General features: G+C 17.6%; 5 protein-coding genes across 5 annotated transcripts, besides 8 other annotated features; 3 read left to right on the forward strand and 2 right to left on the reverse strand. All coding sequences in view use genetic code 6, as the record gives it.

Annotated features, from left to right (window-relative positions):
- Positions 1-870: 870 nt before the first annotated feature.
- Positions 871-919: a microsatellite.
- Positions 920-952: 33 nt separating this feature from the next.
- IMG5_152100 (MORN repeat protein) lies at positions 953-2,187 on the forward strand (the record flags this gene model as incomplete). The annotated part of the gene is made up of 1 exon (XM_004030797.1): positions 953-2,187. A coding segment is annotated over one exon (1,233 nt), but the record flags the coding sequence as incomplete, so codon positions are not given.
- Positions 2,188-2,715: 528 nt separating this feature from the next.
- Positions 2,716-3,549, reverse strand: IMG5_152110 (hypothetical protein; the record flags this gene model as incomplete). Its single annotated transcript, XM_004030798.1, has 4 exons — positions 2,716-2,979; positions 3,050-3,123; positions 3,400-3,412; positions 3,514-3,549. 4 exons carry the CDS (start codon positions 3,547-3,549, stop codon positions 2,716-2,718), a joined length of 387 nt encoding a protein of 128 aa, XP_004030846.1.
- Positions 3,550-3,970: 421 nt separating this feature from the next.
- Positions 3,971-4,005: a microsatellite.
- Positions 4,006-4,390: 385 nt separating this feature from the next.
- Positions 4,391-4,415: a microsatellite.
- Positions 4,416-6,541: 2,126 nt separating this feature from the next.
- Positions 6,542-7,662, forward strand: IMG5_152120 (IQ calmodulin-binding motif family protein, putative; the record flags this gene model as incomplete). The annotated part of the gene is made up of 2 exons (XM_004030799.1): positions 6,542-7,070; positions 7,120-7,662. Exons 1-2 carry the CDS (start codon positions 6,546-6,548, stop codon positions 7,660-7,662), a joined length of 1,068 nt encoding a protein of 355 aa, XP_004030847.1. The 5' UTR covers positions 6,542-6,545.
- Positions 7,663-15,338: 7,676 nt separating this feature from the next.
- Positions 15,339-15,377: a microsatellite.
- Positions 15,378-17,770: 2,393 nt separating this feature from the next.
- Positions 17,771-17,921: a microsatellite.
- Positions 17,805-17,861: a microsatellite.
- Positions 17,830-17,912: a microsatellite.
- A 132-nt stretch (positions 17,922-18,053) lies between the features above and the next one.
- Positions 18,054-18,709, forward strand: IMG5_152130 (hypothetical protein; the record flags this gene model as incomplete). The annotated part of the gene is made up of 2 exons (XM_004030800.1): positions 18,054-18,418; positions 18,613-18,709. 2 exons carry the CDS (start codon positions 18,054-18,056, stop codon positions 18,707-18,709), a joined length of 462 nt encoding a protein of 153 aa, XP_004030848.1.
- Positions 18,710-19,716: 1,007 nt separating this feature from the next.
- Positions 19,717-19,767: a microsatellite.
- Positions 19,768-20,168: 401 nt separating this feature from the next.
- Positions 20,169-20,940, reverse strand: IMG5_152140 (hypothetical protein; the record flags this gene model as incomplete). Its single annotated transcript, XM_004030801.1, has 3 exons — positions 20,169-20,232; positions 20,357-20,506; positions 20,567-20,940. The coding sequence occupies 3 exons, from the start codon at positions 20,938-20,940 to the stop codon at positions 20,169-20,171; spliced, it is 588 nt and encodes a 195-aa protein (XP_004030849.1).
- Between the last annotated feature and the right edge of the window lie 143 nt (positions 20,941-21,083).

Raw genomic sequence — 21,083 nt, forward strand, 5'->3', positions numbered from 1 at the left:
TTATATTTTATAAATTTAGAATCAATTTTATTTTAATAAGATTATAAATAAAATATATTATAAATTAATTAAATATTTGTTAATCTTCCCTCAAAAAAATAATAAAAAATAAATTAAAATTAATTATTATTCAAAATAATTAATTGTACCAAATTTAATTTAAAAATAATAATATAAATTTTTTTCTTTTATTTATTAAATAAGATTTTATTATGAGTAACCTTATCGAATAATTAATTTCTTATTGATTATGATTATTAGTGCTTTCATTTTAATTAAATAGCGCGATTAATAAAATAATTATCATTTTTCTATTCTTTTATAAGGTTTATGTTATTTAGTTTCTATTTATATTATGAATTTTCATATTTTATTTAAAAATTGTTTAAAATTAAATTTAATTTTTAGTTTAAAGGAATTTCTTTCAAAATAAGGAAAATATGGTTACTATTTTACTATTATAAATATATTTATAATATAATTAAAATTTAATTGTTTCTCTTAATTTTTAATTGCTCATTATTTTTAATTATTTTATTTTTGGGGATTTTTTATCTGATACAAAATTAAAGAATAAATGAATATATCATTTGAATAAATAAGTTTTTGGTAAAATTCTTAGGGAATTAAGACAATAAATAATTAAATTATTCTTTAGAAAAAAATAAAATATTTTAAGTCAATTTTATGTAAATAAAGTAATAATAATAATAATAATTTAAATTCTAAGTTTAAATTAATAGATTTAAAGTTAATATCCTTCAATAAAAAATCATAAATTAGATAATAGTACAATAAGAAATTGAAAGTAGGAAATAATATAAATTTATTTATTAATATATGTTAATTGTTTGAATATATAAATTTCAATTTAAAAAAATAAAAATATTTTTTTTTTAAAAAAAAAAATTATAATTTTAAAAATAATATTACTATTACTTAATTTTAAAATTAAATAAATAAAAAATGGGCAATTGTGGTGGTTGTGAAGATCATTAAGATTTCGAATATAATACAGAAGCGCAATTTCAGAAAAAAATAAAAATTTAGGAAGATTTTAATTTAGAAGACGAATATGAAAGTTGTTAAAAAGAGAACAAAAATAATTCAAATATGAAAAGTAATCATAAAAGTAGGTCAAACAAATCAATGGAGAAAAGCAAAAAAAGTGTATTTAATTAAAATAATATGTCCCCATAAAACAATTAAATAAAAACTAACAAAAAAAACACTTATAACACCCACGAGAGCCTTAACTCAATGCATGAGAACTCTAATTTTCCAGCTTAAAATATAAATTCATTGCCAATAGAAGAACCAGCAGGCGAATAGAAATAAAATAATCACCATATTCCCCACCTTTTAAAAAAAATAAGCGAATTGCCTGATTTTTCAAATTTTTTTACGACTGAAGTATATTAAAAATTAGGAGAATTTGTTTATGACCAATATGAAAACGAAGAAAGTTCTCTTCTGCCATTTTTTGGACCTGTCTCGGTAGAAAATAATGCCTATTATATAGGTTAGTGGAAAAATAAAGAAAGATCAGGGAAAGGAAAATAAGTATGGAGTGATGGCTCATAATATGAAGGGTATTGGAAAAATGATATGGCAAATGGAAGAGGAAGGTTGATTCATGCAGATGGTGATGTTTTTGAAGGATAATGGGCTAATGATAAAGCACATGGTAAAGGAGTTTATATACATAGAGATGGGGCTTCTTATAATGGTGATTGGTGTGAGGATAAATAGCATGGATTTGGCATTGAAAAATGGGTAGATGGGTCTAGTTATGAAGGGTATTATTACATGGGAATGAAGCATGGAGTCGGAACTTTTAGATGGGCTGATGAGTCCTTTTATAGAGGATAATTTGCGAATAATAATATTAATGGAAAAGGTATGTATTAATGGGCTGATGGAAGAGAATATGAAGGATTCTGGAAAAATAATAGAATGCATGGAAATGGAGTATTTAAATGGAAAGATGGAAGACTTTATAAAGGTTAATATATTGATGTTAAAAAGCATGGATATGGAGAATTTTTTTGGCCAGATGGAAGAGTTTATAAGGGATAGTGGGAAAACGGGAAATAACACGGAGGAGGATTTTATAAAGGAACTGATGGAGTTGAAAGGGAAGGTGAGTGGAAAGATGGGAAGAAAATTAGGTGGATAGACGAATGATTATTACTTATATATATTATGAAAAAAAATCAAGTTAATTTGTTATTATTTTACATATATAGTTTAATTTTATAATTAAATTTATATAAAACTATTTATTATTTATATAAATAATTTCATTAAGTGTTATTATAATTTTAAGAAAGTACTAATTAATTTTTTAAAATTTAAAAACATAAAATATTTATAATATAAGATTTAATTTTATATGTTTTATTTTCAAAACTTATTAAAATATAAATAAAATAGTATTTTAAGTAATATGATTTTTGATTTTTTAATTCCATTAATTGATAAATTTTTATGATAAAATTTTCCCTCCCCCCCATATTGATTTTTTATTAAATAATTGCTTAATTTAAACTATTTTTAAAAATATAAAATAAAAATTGTATTAAATTAATTAATTAATTTTGCAAAGATTATAATTGAAGTTATTTATTAAATAATTATAAAAAATATTATTTGTATAGATTTATTATTATCAAATAAGTCATTTTCATTTAATTTTAAAAATAATAATAATAATCATTTTTCTTCTTGTGTTTCTTCTTCTTATTATTATTCCTATTATTTTTATATTTCTGAATTAATTTTATATGATCTGCTGTTTTTATATGCTAATAATTCTTAAGTACTATAATGTAAACCATTATCTAAAGTTGCTTTGGCATTATTTATATCATATCTCCAAATTCCTCTTTTATTACCGTTTCTAATCCTTACAGGTGTATTATTTTACTAAATTCCTTTCCAATATAAAATACCAAATGCTCTACCATGTCCCCAATCCTATAAAATTAATGAAATTTAAAAATTGTAATTCTATTTATTAAGAAAATAAATAAATAAGTATAAATACTTTTAATTTCATATCTTTAACTACATAATAGCATTATTCAGGCCATGTTTTTCTCCAAAATTTAAATCCAACTCCTTTTTATTATATTTTTTTAATTTATTATATTTTTAGTATTAAATCTAACCATATCCTGGATATTAGCTAGAAATTTCAAAAAGATTTTTAAATGGATTTTTTCTATGTTTTACTACTTCATTTAAAGTATATATTTTTACTGTTTTATTTAATAATGAAGCTGCTGCTTATTCAATTTTTGATGCCATTTTATAAAGAGTTTTTAATATATATATTTTATATTTATTTATTTAAAAAAAAAAAAATATTAATATAAAGGGACAAATAATATTTACTTTAAGGATACCACTAAATAAAATTAAAATTATAAAATATATATACTTTGAAATAAAATAAATTTATATTAAAAATTTAATTAATTCAAAAAAAAATATACATTTATATCTAACTGAAAAAATATATCGAAAATGTCTTTTAATCCTCATGAAATATTATATAGATTAAGAAATTAGTAAAATAATACAAAAAGCCAAGCTAATTCATCCGGTTAAAATAACACGAAAATAAGTATTTTAGAATAATAAAAAATACAAATCCCTTAAGGAAAAAAGCTTATTGAATGTAGCAATTATTAAAAAGAAATAAATCAAAATGAATTTTAAGAAAATAATAATAGTTTATCAAACAATATAAATGTAAATGCAAATAATTAGATTGTAGAAAAATTAATTGATAGAATAAACCATATAGAAAAACACGTGCATACGCTTGAATCGGATATTATTTATACAAATAATGATTTAAATAATATAAAACAATAAAAATATAATTAAAATAAACAGTACTTTATATATATATACTTAATTTATATAAATTAAAAATTATTGAAAATTTATAGGAAGTTTAAAATATTTAATAAGATTAAGTATTTAATAAAGATTTATATAAATTTTAAAATGAGTAATCGTTTTAAAATGAAGTAATAATATATTTATTATATTATTGATTTTAAAATATTATTTTAATAAGAATATTGACCTTGTTTATGCAGTGATTCAAAATAAGTAAAAAATTAATAATTTTATTGGCAAAAACAATTAAAACTATAATAATCTTAAAAAGGCTGGGAAATTAAATCTTGAGTAATTATAATAAATATTTACAACCTATCCTAATATTTAAAAGCCAACGATTCGTATAAAAATATCTGATAATGATTTAAATTGATATTTTTATGAATTATATTTATTTATTAACTAAATAAAGGTTTATCAGATAATATATATGTTAATTTTCGTTTAAATATTTATATATACTTATAATTTCAAAAAAAAAAAAAAAAAAAAAAAAATTTTTTTTTTTAACTGATAAATAAAAAAATTGTATCAAAAAAATGAATAAAAATAATTTTAAAAATATAATTGAAAATAACAATTTGTAAATAAAATAGACATAAAAATATCTATTGTAAAATATTTCGGAAAATACAAAACTCAATTAATTATTTATTAATGATGCAGATACACCTAAATAAAAGATAATTAAGCGCTCTTTTTCAAAATCAAAAGATAAAATAATTTAAAAAAATTAATCAAATCAAAATAGTTTTTATATAGCTTCAAATTAGAATGAATATAATTCAAATTTAATAAGCTAATAAACACAAAATAGTTTTAGTTATAAGTTATAGTAAAATAATTATGAAAATAATATATTATCTTAAATTCCCTCTTAATCAGATAATGTAAGTTCAGCTAAAGAAAGAAATAGTGAATAAGTATAGAAAAACTTGAAAAATATGAATAGTTATCAATTTCCAACATAAACTTTAATATACAAGAATCAAAATAATTTATAAGAAAACTCATTTTAAAAGTAAATTGTTGATAAATATAACTAAAAAGTACTTTATTATATAATATAGATATTTTTTAATAAAAATATGCCTAAAAAATAAAAAAGAAAGAAGATCAAGAATCATAAGAAATATTTAATCTAAACAATTCATAAAATTAAATAAAATAAGATAATTATATAGGGAACTATAATACATTTTAAAAAAAAATAGAATGGACAATATAATAAAAAAAATAAAGGCAAGATATTAATTCTACTATTGATAATGGTATTTATAATAATTTATATATAAAAAATAAAAAAAGTTGAAATAAATAGTTTTAATATGAGTAAATGCTTAGGCTTAAATTCATCTGATAAATGCGATTGTAAAAAAGAAATTTTAGAATTAAAATTAATTATGAATGAAATGAAAAAATAATAAATATTATAGGAAAAAATTAATCAAATATAAAAATAAGATAATTAAGTTTTATGGAAAGAAATGAAATAGATTCTAAAACAAATAAATGAAAAATAGGTATTTATTTAATATTATTAGCATATTAATATTTATTTATTTTTTAAATTAAAGGATGATTAAATAGATAAAGAAAATATCATTAAATAAAAGCATGACCCTAAATAAGGTAAAAAAAATTATTTTTTAATTTTAAGATATATTAAATAGATTAAATTATTAAATCTTTAATGAATAAAAACAAATAACTAAAAAATAAAAATAAAGAAATAGAAACTATTTTAAAAGAATTATTATTTTAAAAAGAAATATCTGTTTAAAGAGAAAAATATTTATCTTAAAAATTATTAAGTAATAATTCTCCTAAAACAAACGATGAAAATTAATAGAGTATTAATTAGAATAATATTTCAGAAAGTACTAACAATCTTAGTAATATTCAAAATGGAAATATAAAAATTAATATAAACAAATGTAAATAAATATAAAATTTTATTTTGCTATTTTAATAAAAATATTAGAATCTGAATTTTTAAATAATAAGTAAAACGTTTTTAAATTTAACTATTGAATCTATAATTTTCTGTAAATCAAAATATGTATGTATATTTAAAGAACATTAATATAATATTTTATTACTTTTAAAACAATATAATATATTATATTTATTTAAAGTATAACTTTAATTATATTTTTTTTAAAATTTTTATTTAATCAAATAATTAAATAATATTTTCTTATTTATTTTTATTTATTTTTGTATATATTATTTATTAATATTCCTATCATATGATTATTTTACAAATTTGTATAAATTTTTTATACATAAAAGGTTATTAAAACATTTAAAAATCTATAAGTTTTTACTAATCCATAAATAATATTAAAAACCAAAAAAATTGTAAATAGTTTTTTTTTTTTTTTACTAATTATTATTATTTAATTCATTATTATTATTATTTTCTAAAATTCTTTTGAATTATTTGCCAGTTCGAAATAAAAAAAAAAAGAATATATTATTTTTCTTAATTAAATAAAATAAAATAATTATTTATAAACTAATATTTTATATATTAATAAATAAATATTAATAATTTTAAATTATTATTATCAAATATATATTATTAACATCTATATATATAAAAAATAAAAATAAATAATTTAATGGGAAACAGTTGTAGATGTTTTAGAGAAACAAATAGTATTGAACAAGAATCAATTATAGGAACAAACAAGCAATATTAAATCGAATAACAATATAATAAAATAAATATACTTTAAAATGAATAAAGCCGAATAATAAATATCTAATCATAAATAAGGGGATATCTAGCCCGAAAGAAAGTAAATTAATTAAAAATAAAAAGATATAACGAAAAAGTAAATGAATAATTAGCCACATATAGTTCTACAATATTGAATTTCAACCAAATAAAAATTGAACCGTTTAATTATGGTTTTGACGATCAAAATGATCCAAATTCTCATCTAAAAGAATTTCGTGGATAAACTGAATTAGAAAACAATGCAGTTTACTTTGGAGAATGGATTCAAAATGTCAGAACAGGAAAGGGAATTTTAACTTGGTAAGATGGTTCTAAATACGAAGGTTATTTTAAAAATAACAAAGCAAACGGAAGAGGAAGATTAGTTCATGCAAATGGTGAAATATATGAAGGATAGTGGGAAGTATTTTAATTTTTTTTATAATGTTTGCAAAAATTATAAAAAATTAAAGAATGATAAAGCATAAGGATATGGAGTTTATACACATTTAGATGGAGCAAAATATGAAGGATAATGGATAAATGATTTATAAGATGGATTTGGAATTGAAAAATGGCCTGATAAATCTGTTTATGAAGGAATGTATAAAGAAGGAAAAAAAAATGGTAAAGGAAAGTTTACATGGGTTGATGGATCTGTTTATGAAGGAGACTTCCAAAATAATAATATTGAGGGTGCTGGCAAATATAAATGGTCAGATGGAAAATACTATGAAGGATTATGGGTTGATAATAAAAGACATGGTGAAGGAATTTTCGAATGGCCTGACGGAAGAAAATATGTTGGATAATTTTATAAAGATTAAAAACATGGAAATGGTACTCTATCTTTTAATGATGGTAGAAAGTATGTTGGAGAATGGTAATTTGATAAATAACATGGAAAAGGAGCTTTTTATATGAGTAGTGGCCATATGAAAGAAGGAGTTTGGGAAAACGGTAAAAGAATTGGAGATTTGTATAAAAATAGCAATAAAGAAAATATAATTAATTGAGGATTGTTTTTTTGTTTAATTTAAAATATTACTATTTATATTTAGTTTTATATATATGGTATTATAAATATTATTTTGTAAAAAATAAATTTAAACAAGTTTATGATTAAAATAATAAGTTTATTAATAAAACACGATTTTTTTTTTTTCATAATTATAAACTTTTTATAAATGAAATAAATTATGACTTTTTAAACTATTTTTTTTTGGTTGAAAAATAAAAGCTTTACATGTATTTTTTTTTTTAAAAAAAAAATTGATTAATGTATATAAAAATAATTTTTTTTATTGAATTATAGTTTATTAAAAGTAAACTGAATTTTTTTAAAAAAAAAATTAAATTAAATTAAAAATAGTATTTAAAAATGTTTGAATATATTGGTGATACAACAAATTTTTTTATTGACATAATTCAAAAAATTAATAAAAAGAAAACTTTTTAAAAGTTGAAGAACTATGTTGAATATATATAAAAAATCGAAGATAAATAAATTTAAATCTCCAATTTATTAGCATAATCAGAAAATAATAATAATGAAAATAAAGATATTATTTAAAAATTAACAAACTAATTTGAATTAATAATAAATAATCAAAAAATTATATAAAAATCAAACAATAAAATAGATTAATTGGAATAAAAAAATAAAAATATTATACAATTAAAATATGGAGATATTGTTTATTTTAAATATTATGTAGATTAACGGCTTAAAGGAGTAATTTCAAGTATAAATAATAATTTATAATAGAATATATGTATATAATATATAATAAATAGGTGATAATATAACAAATAATAAACTGTAATGCATTTCTTTAGATATTAATAGTACAATAGAAGAATAAATGCATTATTTAAAAAATTTAAAAAATAATGAAGATTATATATAGTAAGAAAAAGAAAACCTTGATTTTATGAAGAAATCAGTTTTCAAAAAATCTGCTTAACTATAATTTTAAAAGTGTCTTTTTATGATAATAAATGATCGAAAATATTACTATTTGAGCAAATATAATTAAATAGTTTAACAAAATATTAATATTACACAAGAATATTATAGTTAATTAACACTTAATGTTAAAAAAGAAGCGGAAAAACATAAAACAGAATTCGAAAAATTAAAAGGAACAAGCGTTAATTATAGTTTAGGCTTTTAATTTTTGCATATTTATACTGGAAATATATTAACTATTAATCCTAATTAATTAGCGGAAGAAAACGGATGCAGACTAGTTATATTTATTTATTTAAAAAAAATATAATTATAAATATAAAAAAGATATCTTTGTAAGAAAGTTCAAATACATGGTCAAATTTTAGTATAAAATCTGTAAATAATATAAAAAACCCGAATGATACTATAGATAATTCAGATCTAATACAATTTTAAAGTTTAAATAATAAAAATTTACATGTACATGTTAGTGAAAATGATATAGAGTAGTTCTATTAAGGATTAGAAGTAAATTGTTCTGAAGAACCTTCAATTTTTAAAATTTGTTGTTATTAAGATTGCTAAGAAAAAATCGTATACTTTATCAATTAATTTATTTTAAATATATATTATTTTTAATTAGAATTAAGATAGTATGAATTTATAAGGAAACATTTTGTATCCAGGAGATATTGTATAAATTTAAAATGTGTAAAACAAATTAACAAAAATAATCATATATATATATATATATATATTATTTAAAAGTAATATTTAAGGTTTATTATCTGTATAGTTTCAATTTGATATTTAAAAAATATATACTAAACGATATGTATAGTTTTAATTAAAAAATTAAAATTTCTAATAGTAAGAATAAAATTTATTTGATTAAAATACATTATCATAATAATTAATAAAATAATATTCTATTAATATAAAAAGTTAATAAGAATTATTTAAAAATATTATTAAAAATGAGCTTTATTTCTAAAATGAAAAAATTAAAGAAAATTATTTAAATATAAATGATTAATTTTCTTATTGGGAAATATAAAAAGCAAATTTTACAGACCCTTAGCCACTTATTTATTAATAAAGATACAAGTTCAGAAATATTTTAACAGGACTTTTTCTGTGTATAGATAATAATAATAATTTAACATTAGCTTACGTAATAACTTCGTGATTAATATAATTATATTTTTTATATAAGTCACAATTATTTAGAAACTAATGAAGAAATGAATTATAAATAACAGTTTATTATTACCTAATAAAATGAATAATAAGATTAAGATTTAATATTGTTTGGTGATGAATCAAAGAATGAAAAAAAAATCGTTTGTATTGAGAAAGCGAAAGTTAAAAATAGAAAATAAAAAACTTATTTTGAAATCATAAAGATTGATTAATAATTAGGGTATGCTTTTTTTCATTTTAAAAGTATTAATTTATAAATATATTAAAATAGAATATAGACAGAAAAGCTATAAAATATTTTTATTTTTTTACTATAATTTTCTATATTTTTATAATAATGGGGAATTAAGGTTGATAAGAAATAATATATATATTGTTATTAAACTGCGATAATTACTTAAAATTAACTCCAAAATTAGGTTTAGTAACTATAAGATATCCTAAAGTATTTAAGTTAATTTTTGGATAGTTAATAGGATAGTTTGTTTCAAAGATAATCTATATTAACATAAACAGGAATTATAAGCTTATTAATATAGTTACTAAAATAAATAAATTTTATAATTTATGGGAATGATTAAAGCAATACATTATAAGTAGAAATTCCTCAAAACTCTTGCTAAAAGATAGCTTATGATAATTTAAAAACTATAGTTTAATAAATATACAATATATTAATTTTGACAATAAATGAAAATTAAATAACATCTGAATATATAATATAAAATTAATAAGATTATTTAGATTTTTTTATTCAATAAATAAAATATTATAAAAATGTAAAAATTTAATTTTGTATATAAAAATAAATTTAAAGGATGTAAAATAATTACTAAGAATTTCTGTCAAATGGATGGAAAGTAATGAGATTTAAGAAGAAATAAATATAAAAGCTTGGACTTAAAAAATAGAACCTTTAAATGAGTAATAATATTGATTTTAAATTTTTGTACTTGAAATAGTAACACTTTCATTAGAAGACCCTTTTTAAAATGCAATTGCTTCAAATTAAAAATATGGCAGGTATCTTATATTTAAAGAAAAGCATAATAATCTAAGAATTTTTGATAAATGTTTGATTTCTTTTAAATTAAGTAATGGAATACCAATAGTAATATTTAACACTTCAGGATAATCATGTAAATAAAAATATATTTATACTTTTTTCTAAAAACAAAACAAAACAAAAAAAGAAGAAGAAGAAAATATACTCTAATTTGAATAAAATAATAAATATTTAATAAGTTATTATAAATATTATTAAAGACAAATTATACATCCATAAACAAATTAAATATAACATAATTAATTTGAACTTGATTTTCTAATAAATATTTCGATTAAATAAACCAATTAACAACAAACACAAGTTCTTTAAAAATATTAGGATTATATAATTGCTGTATTGAACTTTTATGTTTCTTTATGTAAGTAAAGGAATCATAAATCTATAAATATTCTAATACAATAAATAAATATTACAAGTGATTTTGTACGTAAATGTTTAGAAATATATAAACCAATAAATTAAAAAACAATATAATCCCATCACAGCTTAAGGTTTTATAATGTATTTTTGGAGCTTTATAGAATTTTAATTTTAGATATTGAACCCTTGATCAGAATTTCGTAAAATAATATAAATTGTTTGATTGGAAAAGATATTAAAGAATTCTAAATTAATGATAAAACTTATAATTTGTTTCGCAATTTAAAAATTACTGGAAACGAAAAACATGGAATCAAAACTTTGAATATTTTAACTTAGTAAGAAGTCTCATAAGATTTAGGAAGGAATTTAACAAATTTAGGATGTTCTATCATAAATGCTGCAAGTTTGGTGTTCCAGGAAACAGAAAAGTTTAAACATTCCGAAGAAATTATGCAGTCTTTATTCTATGATGAAAATATTGTTATTCCATAATCTTTTAGTTTAATAGAAAACGATGAATCTTATCATGGGATCTTAAAAAATATACAAAAAGTAGATGCTGAAAAAAAGATAAAAGCAAGATACATATTATAAACATTCATTTAAATGTTAAAAATAGTTTAATATAGAATTGATTTAGGATATAATGATTTACAAATGAATTTATAAATAATAAAATATATTCCAAATATATTTCTAGGATATATACAATTTAAATAATAAAGTAATGAATTATCTTATTTTGCAAATTACAAAAGAAATTGGATTTGTCATTTTATTCAACAAACATTATATTATAATGATAGTCCTTAATTAGTTTTTGATATTTTAACTTAAACTTTCGAAATTATTAGTGTTTTAGATATTCTTTAAAAAAACCTTATTTATGTTGGTCAAATTAAAAAACATATAGGATAAAGCTTTTAGTTTACTATAAAAAAAAATAAACAATAAGAAGAAATCAAAAAAGATATTATTATTACAAAATAAAATAAAAATATAGAATAGTAAAACTAACAATAAGTTTAATCATTATTAATATAATCAAAACAATAACAATAATAATTTTTAAATCCTTAAATTATAAAAAACCAATTACAAATCACATTTAATTCAAATAGTTATTATTCAAATAATGATGTAGATACTGCTAATAAATTATTCGAATTAGTCTAAAATAATAGTAATGAAACAGATATCCTTATAGATTAAATGAATAAAAATAAAATGGATTCTTTAAAATTGAATCCTTTTGAGTTTGATCTTTTCAGATTTACGAATTTATATAAATACGATGCTGTTAAAATAAAAGCAAATAAAAAAACTGATAAAAAGATTGAAAAAATAAATATTGGAACTATTCTATATTGCACAATTGCATTTTCTGTTAAAAATCCAAAGCTGAAATAATAATTAGTAAAATATCTATTAAAATATTTAAAGTCTTATTAAAAGTTAATTCTAATAATGTAAGAAATGGTTATAATAGATGACGACTATGAAATTTATTTATTAAAATAAATTAACGGCTAATCATTAAAATCATATGATTAATAAGTTTATACACCAACTGATATGCAATATTTGTCAAAAAAAACGCTTTAATATATCTAATTTGTATAACAATTTTCTTTAGAATAAAAAGAACATGTTTAAACTTCCGAAATTTTTACTTATAAATAAAAAAGATTATAAGATAATTATAAACATTTTCTAAAAGGAATAATTTATTTCAAGAATTTACTTGAGTTGAAAGATTATGAAAGATTTCGAAATATTGCTAATAAAAGTAAATAATAGTATGCAAGTTAACTTTAAAATATTTTAAGAAATTTCGGCTTTCACAAAAACATACTTATCTTTATCTAAAATTTTGATCAAATTTAAGGAAAATTTAAAATTTTGTATATCCTTATTATTGAGTTTTTATATCTCTTTATTAAAGATAATCCAAGAAATAAAAGTGAAATCCTTCCATTTTTATAATAAATTTTGTAAATTCCACAGGCTCTACAATAACCAGAAGAAGTTGCTTATGAATTAGTTGATCAATTAAATAATATAAATTTGGATAAACCAATTAATGTAAAATTAAAATATATTTATATTATTCTTTTAAAAATTAAAAACATATCGAATTATATTTTTAAAAGATATCAAGATTATGTATTGAGTTGCTTACTGAATACAAAAATAATCACACTATTATAAAAGAATAAATAAATATAATTTTTAATCAAATCAATAAAAGTTCTCCCTTTAAAAATTTACAAGAATATCATGTAAAATGTAACTAAAACAATCTTGAGGTATAAAAACTTTTCTGTATCCTGTAGTATATTAAAATTTTGAAATTTTTTACATATAATTAATATAACTAAAGTATTGAAATTAATCAAAAGTTCATTTTAAATAATATTTTAACTTATAAACTAATGATTTTTATTGTTAAACCTTGTTCATATTAGTATTTATCTTAATTTCATAGATAATTTTCTACTAATAAATAATAGTTTTATAGGATTAAGTTACATATAAAAGGTATCTAATTACTTTCACATTGTTGTAAAAACTATAAATCTGGAATTGAAGAAATCAAACGAATTGTTATGTATGATGATTTAAAATCCAATTTATTTTATGAAAACTCTCCTTTTTTGTTAAAAAGAGCATACTTAAAGTTTATTTATGAGATATACTTTTCAAATAATAATGATTATTAAGAAAATTATTTTTTCGAGGAATAATAATTAATTGAAATATTATAATTATAAATAATTCCTTTGTTAAATATAGACAATTTATACACTTATGTATAAGGTCTTATAAATTTAAATCAAAGTGATGAAATAAAAAAAAAGATCCTAATTTAGTAAAGGGAGAAAATAAACTAAATAGGAAAATAGCATTTTAATTAGATATAAAGGTAAATAAATATAAATATACATAAAAACAATTATATAAAAAGGAAACCATCTTATAACATAATTTACGATGAAAACGAATATTGGAAATATTTAATGAAGAATGGAATAATACAATTTATAGTAAGTATATACGATAATTATAAAATCGAAATTATAGAAAAGAATGTAATTTTATAAAAAATTTTTGAGGTAATAAATAAAAAAGTAACAGAGTTAGATAAATTTTTATAAGAATTATAAAACGAAATCGTTTAAAAATAAGAAATTCAAGAATTTTTATATACTTTAAAATGGTTAAAATAAATATTATAGGAAGAAATTTATTGTTAAGTAACAGATGAATTAGGTATAATATAAATATTATGTGTTTTATTGTATTTTTTTTAATATAAAATTAATCTTTTTTTTAAAAAAAAAAATTTATAAATAACTAATAATTGATTCATAAATTTAATCAATATATAAAATAAAAAAGTTTTTTCATATGAATTAGATAGAAATGCTATAAATTAATAATAATTAGATGATTTATAAAAATAACTAACAGATTTCAAAAAAACATTAAATCAAATAAAAATAATTATGATAAAAAATTAAATAAATATTGATATAATATACGAATATCTCTAGAATAAAATTATCCTTTTAAATAAACTCGAAATTAATTACTACTAAATATTTTATGAATTTTTAAGCATTTACAAAACGAGTCTATAATATTCTAATGTTTAAAATTTCGTTGAAAAAATAATTTCCCAAAACAGCTAAACTAATTAAATGAGTTAATAAAATCTAATAGAAAATAAAAATAAATATATAATTAAATAATTATAGCATTATTTAGAGATTCCTATAATTAATTATAATAATAAATTAGAGGATATTAATTTAGATATTTATACTGAAACAGAAAGTAAAAACTAAAAAGGATAAATAATTGATATAAATAAAATAAGAGTAATAAAAATATAAATTGTAAAAAAAAATTATTTTTATATTTTTAAAATAGTAACTTTCTCTTTTAAAACTTCAAAAATAGTCAAGTTTAGATTTAAAAAAAATATGGGTTATAATTGATAAATAAAATGATTATTTATAATTTAATGATTCTTCTGATACTTAATCTGATTTATAAGATGTTTTTATTACACATATTTTAATGGAATATATAAGAGATTACAATATTTTATAAAATTTACAATCTTTTATAGAAATAAATTCATAAATATTTTCTAATAAATCAGTATTTTATGATCATATTCTATATATATATATATATTTTTAAAAAAGAAAACTTTAATTAAATTTATGAGAATATTACTTGAGTTAAAATAAATAAATATGAATATAATAGAAAATTAAATCAATAAAGATATAAAAATTGTAAATGATGCAAAAAATAAAATTGATTAATATCATAATTTTTAAACAATAGTAAAATATATATTTAAAAAAATCAAAATTAATATATTCTTCTTATAATTAAAAAATTTAATAATAAAAAGATTGCTTAGTAAGGTATTTATAAAATAGCAATTAATTAATTAAGGAATAATAAATGTAATTATATAATAGAAAATTTATAGTTTTTAATTCAGATATTAAATTATGGAAATACTGTAAAAAAAATAAAAATAAAGAAAGAATATAATTTTTTTATATAAAAAAGCATAATCAAAATTTAATCCTTGATTATTTATAAAAAGAGCAAAAAATATGTTAAGAATTTTTCCTTTTTATAAAAAAACTATTATTGAATGATTTAACAAAAAACTTGATTTAAATAAGTTAACTTTAATATACATAAATAAAAAAAAAAACTTAATTTGAAATACAATCCATATTAATATTAAGAATTTTATAATTATTTTGTGAAAACGTAAACCATAAATTTTAGAATTTTATTCGAGTTTAAAATAATACTAATATTTTCGGTGAACCAAATATAAACTTAATTTTAGAAGTTAATAATTTCCTTTCTTTAATACTTGAAGATCGAATTTTAGATACTGTTTCAAAGTCCGATTTAATATGTTAAGCATTTAATACATTAATAGATTTTTGTACAGGATCTGAGGAAAACAAACGAATAATATGTAATTTTATAATTAAAAAATATTAAAAAATATAAAATAAAAAAAAGGTGAAAATACAAAACTACTAACATTAATTCAATTAAGAATAATAAATTAAAAAATAGATTTTTCTAAAAAAAATAACTTATCACCTAAATAAGTTTAAGATAATATGTTAAGTATCGATCTGTTCTGTCTTTGTATAAAATTCTTATACTCAATGGCTGAAGCTAATTAATATAAAGAATCATTAAATAATATTATTTAATTTATTATGTGCTAAGATTTGTTATTGGTTTTGCACAAAATTTATAATAATAGAATTAAGTTTATTTAGGATAAGCTCAAACTTGATCTTAATTGTGAATGTGGCGATAAATATGGTTGTAATAAATAAATATGTAAAAAAGGATATTGTACATCTTTGGATAGATAGCTTCAAGATACAGGATCTTAAATATATATATTGTTTTGCTTATTATACGATGCTTCTCCGGATGACCCAAGATTTAAATTATTTACATATTTAGACGGCAAAAAATAAGATTTTAATGAAGAAGATTTTTAATTTTTAGATGATACTCAAAGAAAAAGTAACCAAATCAATGCTAAAAACACACTTAATGATAATTTTTTAACTATTAAAAGTGTTATAGACGAAATTGGATTTACAAAAGAATAAATTGATAAAGAATATACATCAAATTTATAGAGTAAAAATTTCAAAATTTAGAATACAAGAAACAAAAAAGCGAAAACAGATGATTTTAAATGTATTAGTAGTAAATACGACTATTAAAATTTAAGATATAAAAATAGTTATTTTTAATACTTTAAAAAATATTTGGGCATTACTCATATTATTAACGAATAAGGAGAAGGGTAGAAAGTTTTGTTTCAAAAACCTTCATTATTCTTTTTTTTAACTGAAGACATTAAAGAGCATATAGTATTTTTTATAAAAATATAATTAATTTATTATAAAATAAAAAGATTTATTAATCTGACAGATCATCTAATACAGATAGATTAGCATTTTTAATTGAAAATGTTTAATTTTATTAGGATTAAATGAGTTATTATTAAAAAATATCAAGTTTTAAAGTAAATCAAAATAAATTATTTTTTTGTTTTTAAATAAATAATAAAAGATAATTGTAATTCTGATAAAATTAATAGAATCCATAAAAGATATATAATATTATGTTTTAATTGGAATAAATGGATTATGTAAAGAAATAAAGAAATTAAAATTATTAATTATATAAATTTTATAAAAAGAAATTTTTTATTATGTTTCTGACCCAATAGCTGATAATAATTATACATAATATAATCTAGCCCTTTTTATTTTAATGATATTTTAATTAGTTTTAGCAGTTTATGTGTTTATATTTGTTGCTTTATAAAGATTTTAAATATGTTTAAATTATTTTTAAAAGAGTGATTCTTTATTTAAAATATAATAATTAAAATAAAATGCAGGATTAGTAATGGAAACGAATTTTTCATAATTTAAAAAGTAAAATAAAAATATACATATATATATAATATAGATATAAATGTAATATAAATAAAAATAATTATTAACTTATATATATATAAATATATATTAACTTATATATATTATATATATATATTTATATATTTATATATAAATTTACATATATATATACACATATATGATTTTTACAAATTTTAATATGATAATAGGTATTTATTTTTAATATTTGAAATTATTAAGCCTGACTAAATAAAAAATAAATATTTTAAATTTATTTAATACACATTTTTTATTGTTATTGATAATTAAAATATGTACAACCTCTTCTTCTTCGTTTTTAGTTTAGTTGCTTTTAATAGCAAAGGTCCATTAATATACGGATTATTGTTATTAGATATAATTAAAAGAAGTTCAAGTTTATAAAATATAATTAAATCAATTACTAGAAATTTAAAGAACTTGTTCCTTTTTTCATATTTAGGATGTATTATTATGTATATTTATGGAATATGGGCATACAGTTCTTTCAAAGATTATTATGATGAAACTCATCATGCTTATAGCGATTCTTTTATTTTAACTGTTACTTCTACAATTAAAGAATCTCTAAGAAATGGTGGAGGTGTATCAGAAGCTTTAAAACCTATGGCATATTCATAAGAAGTTTAAGGCTATTGGTCAAGATATTTTTTTGATTTAACAAATTATATTTTTATATAAACATTGTTTATTTAAATATTCTTTGGTATAATATTAGATACATTTGGGGAATTGAGATAGAAAAACGATTAAATTTAATAAGAAATTCAAAACATTTGCTTTGTTTGTGTATTAAAATAATTTTTTATATTTTTAAAATTTTTATATAAAGGGAATTAATAAAAATACTATAAATGGAATTTTGGAAGAAGGTTGGGAATACCATATTTATCTTCAACACAATTTATACCATTTAATATTTTATATGATTTATATTAAAAGAAAAGATTATACTGATTGTAATAGCCTTGAAAAATATGTAAAAAGATAAATGAAATTTAATAAAATAAACTTTGTGCCAATAGGTATTGTACCTGGATTTAATAAATAAGAGATGGAAAAACAATAAAATAATTGAAAAAATAATAAATATTTTAATTAAGAAAAATAATTTTGTATATTTAATTAATATACTAAATAATATTTGTATATTATTAATTTTTAATAATAATATTTTCATTATTTCATCATTATTATTATTTATTCTATTTTATATAATAAATATTAAATTTCTTAATATAATACTAAAAATATTTTATTATATGAATATTAGTTTTTCTTTAGGTTTAACATTTTTTTTATTAAATAAATTAATATTTATTTTATAGAATTACCATCTGTATTTTATTGGAAAAATATAAATTCTACTTTATCATTTATCTTAATTTTTAATGTTTTATTATTTTCTATTTATAAAAAATAATGTGAAATATTTTCATTTTTACTTAACTTTGCATTAACATCTACAATTTTTACTATTATATATTTGTAATTAGTTTAGTTTTTATTAAATAAAGAAGATGAGTAAAAATTTTAAAACAAAAATATTTTTTAAACGAAAATAATATATTTAAAGCGAAAATGAAGAATCGAATAATATTATATATGTTCAATAAGAAACCATTTAAAAACTTATAGTATAAATAATATTGTTAAAGAATAATGTATTTAAGTATTTAGAAGAATAATCAGATAAATATATTTATTAAATTATTTAAGTATAAAATATAATAATATATAAAAAAGTTTAAAATTAATGTTTTTAAAGGCTATATTAGTTTTATATATTTTCTCATATTTAATAGTAAATATTTCATTTCTTTCAATGTTATGGATTATAATTGATGGCTTATTTTTTTATGGATATATTAAAGTATTTAAAATACAAGAAGCATAGTAAATACTATCGATTGTTTAAGGTAATAAATGTTTATATATATAAAATAATTTTTAAATAGATTTGATATAATATGTTTTTAATAGATTTCTGTATTATATTCCAAAATATCAAAATAAATATAAATTAAATTGAAAAATATGATATTATTAATTTTACAATTAAGTTTCTAGTGGTATATAAATATGAAACAAATATGGTATTAAAATATTAAAATTAAAATCATTTTTATTTTTTGATTTTGATTTTTTATAATTAAAGCAAATCATATGATTATGTTTCTTTCAATCTTTAATTCCATAAATTTGCCCATTAGCCTTTTTTTCTATATTAAGTTTTATAATTTATTAAGAATTCATTAAATTTCATTTCAAATATAAGATTATTTCTTTTGAATCCCATTCTTCTTTAGAATATATTTTATGCCTTCCTAAACATACTTTTCCCATAATGATTGATTTGTATATAATTCAATTGCAGATTCTATTAAATCACCTGCATTCTAATTCTAAAATAATCCCCCAAATCTCGGTACAAACTAACTCTGTTTAATATCTTTATATTAATAATAAGAAATCATTTTTTATTAATTTGTTTTCATTTCTTCCGTTTATTCTAAAAGCATTTCTCTATTTTAAAATATTCTTAAAAATTAAATTGAAATTTAAAATAAATTAACTTAAAAGTATATTAATTTTCATCTATATTTGCATATATTTTTTCATAAGTAGAATCATAAAACATTCCTTCAGCTCCTATAAGAGTTGTGACTACTGGAGTATAATTATTCCAACTTTCTATAATTTTATTTTATACTCCAGAATTGTATCTAATAGAATCAAAAAAATGTATAAATAAATAATTATTTTAATAAAATATTAATATATACCTTGTTGGCACTAGCATAACTTTATATCTTTAAAGTCTATCTATATCTTCAATATAACCTCTTTAAAATATATTGATATTTTATAAATTATTCAACTCTTAATTGTTTGCAGATCCAAATATATGCAATTATGCTTCAGGTAATTACTTTTATATACCAGGCCATACTTTTTTTACTAAAAAATTTAATTAATCTAAATTATGATCATTTATTATATTAGAAATATATGAAAAGTTCTTTCTCCTATTAAAGTTTATAAGTTTTTTATCAATTTTTTAAGGAGTTTAATAAAAAAATGTTAGTAATTCAATATTTTATATATTAAAATTATTTTTTAATAATAGGTATTCATAATCACTACTAGTAATAGCCATATCGCTTCTATTTATACTATTTAACTCTCTTTCTAATTCATTATTATTTTCTAAAGCTTCCTAATTTAAATTTATATTAAATATTTCTTAGTTAATAATCTTAATTTTCACTTTATTCCACCACTATTTACTTTCTTATATTA

Source organism: Ichthyophthirius multifiliis (assembly GCF_000220395.1).
Source record: "Ichthyophthirius multifiliis unplaced genomic scaffold scaff_1120509251165, whole genome shotgun sequence".
Taxonomy (NCBI): Eukaryota; Ciliophora; class Oligohymenophorea; order Hymenostomatida; genus Ichthyophthirius; species Ichthyophthirius multifiliis.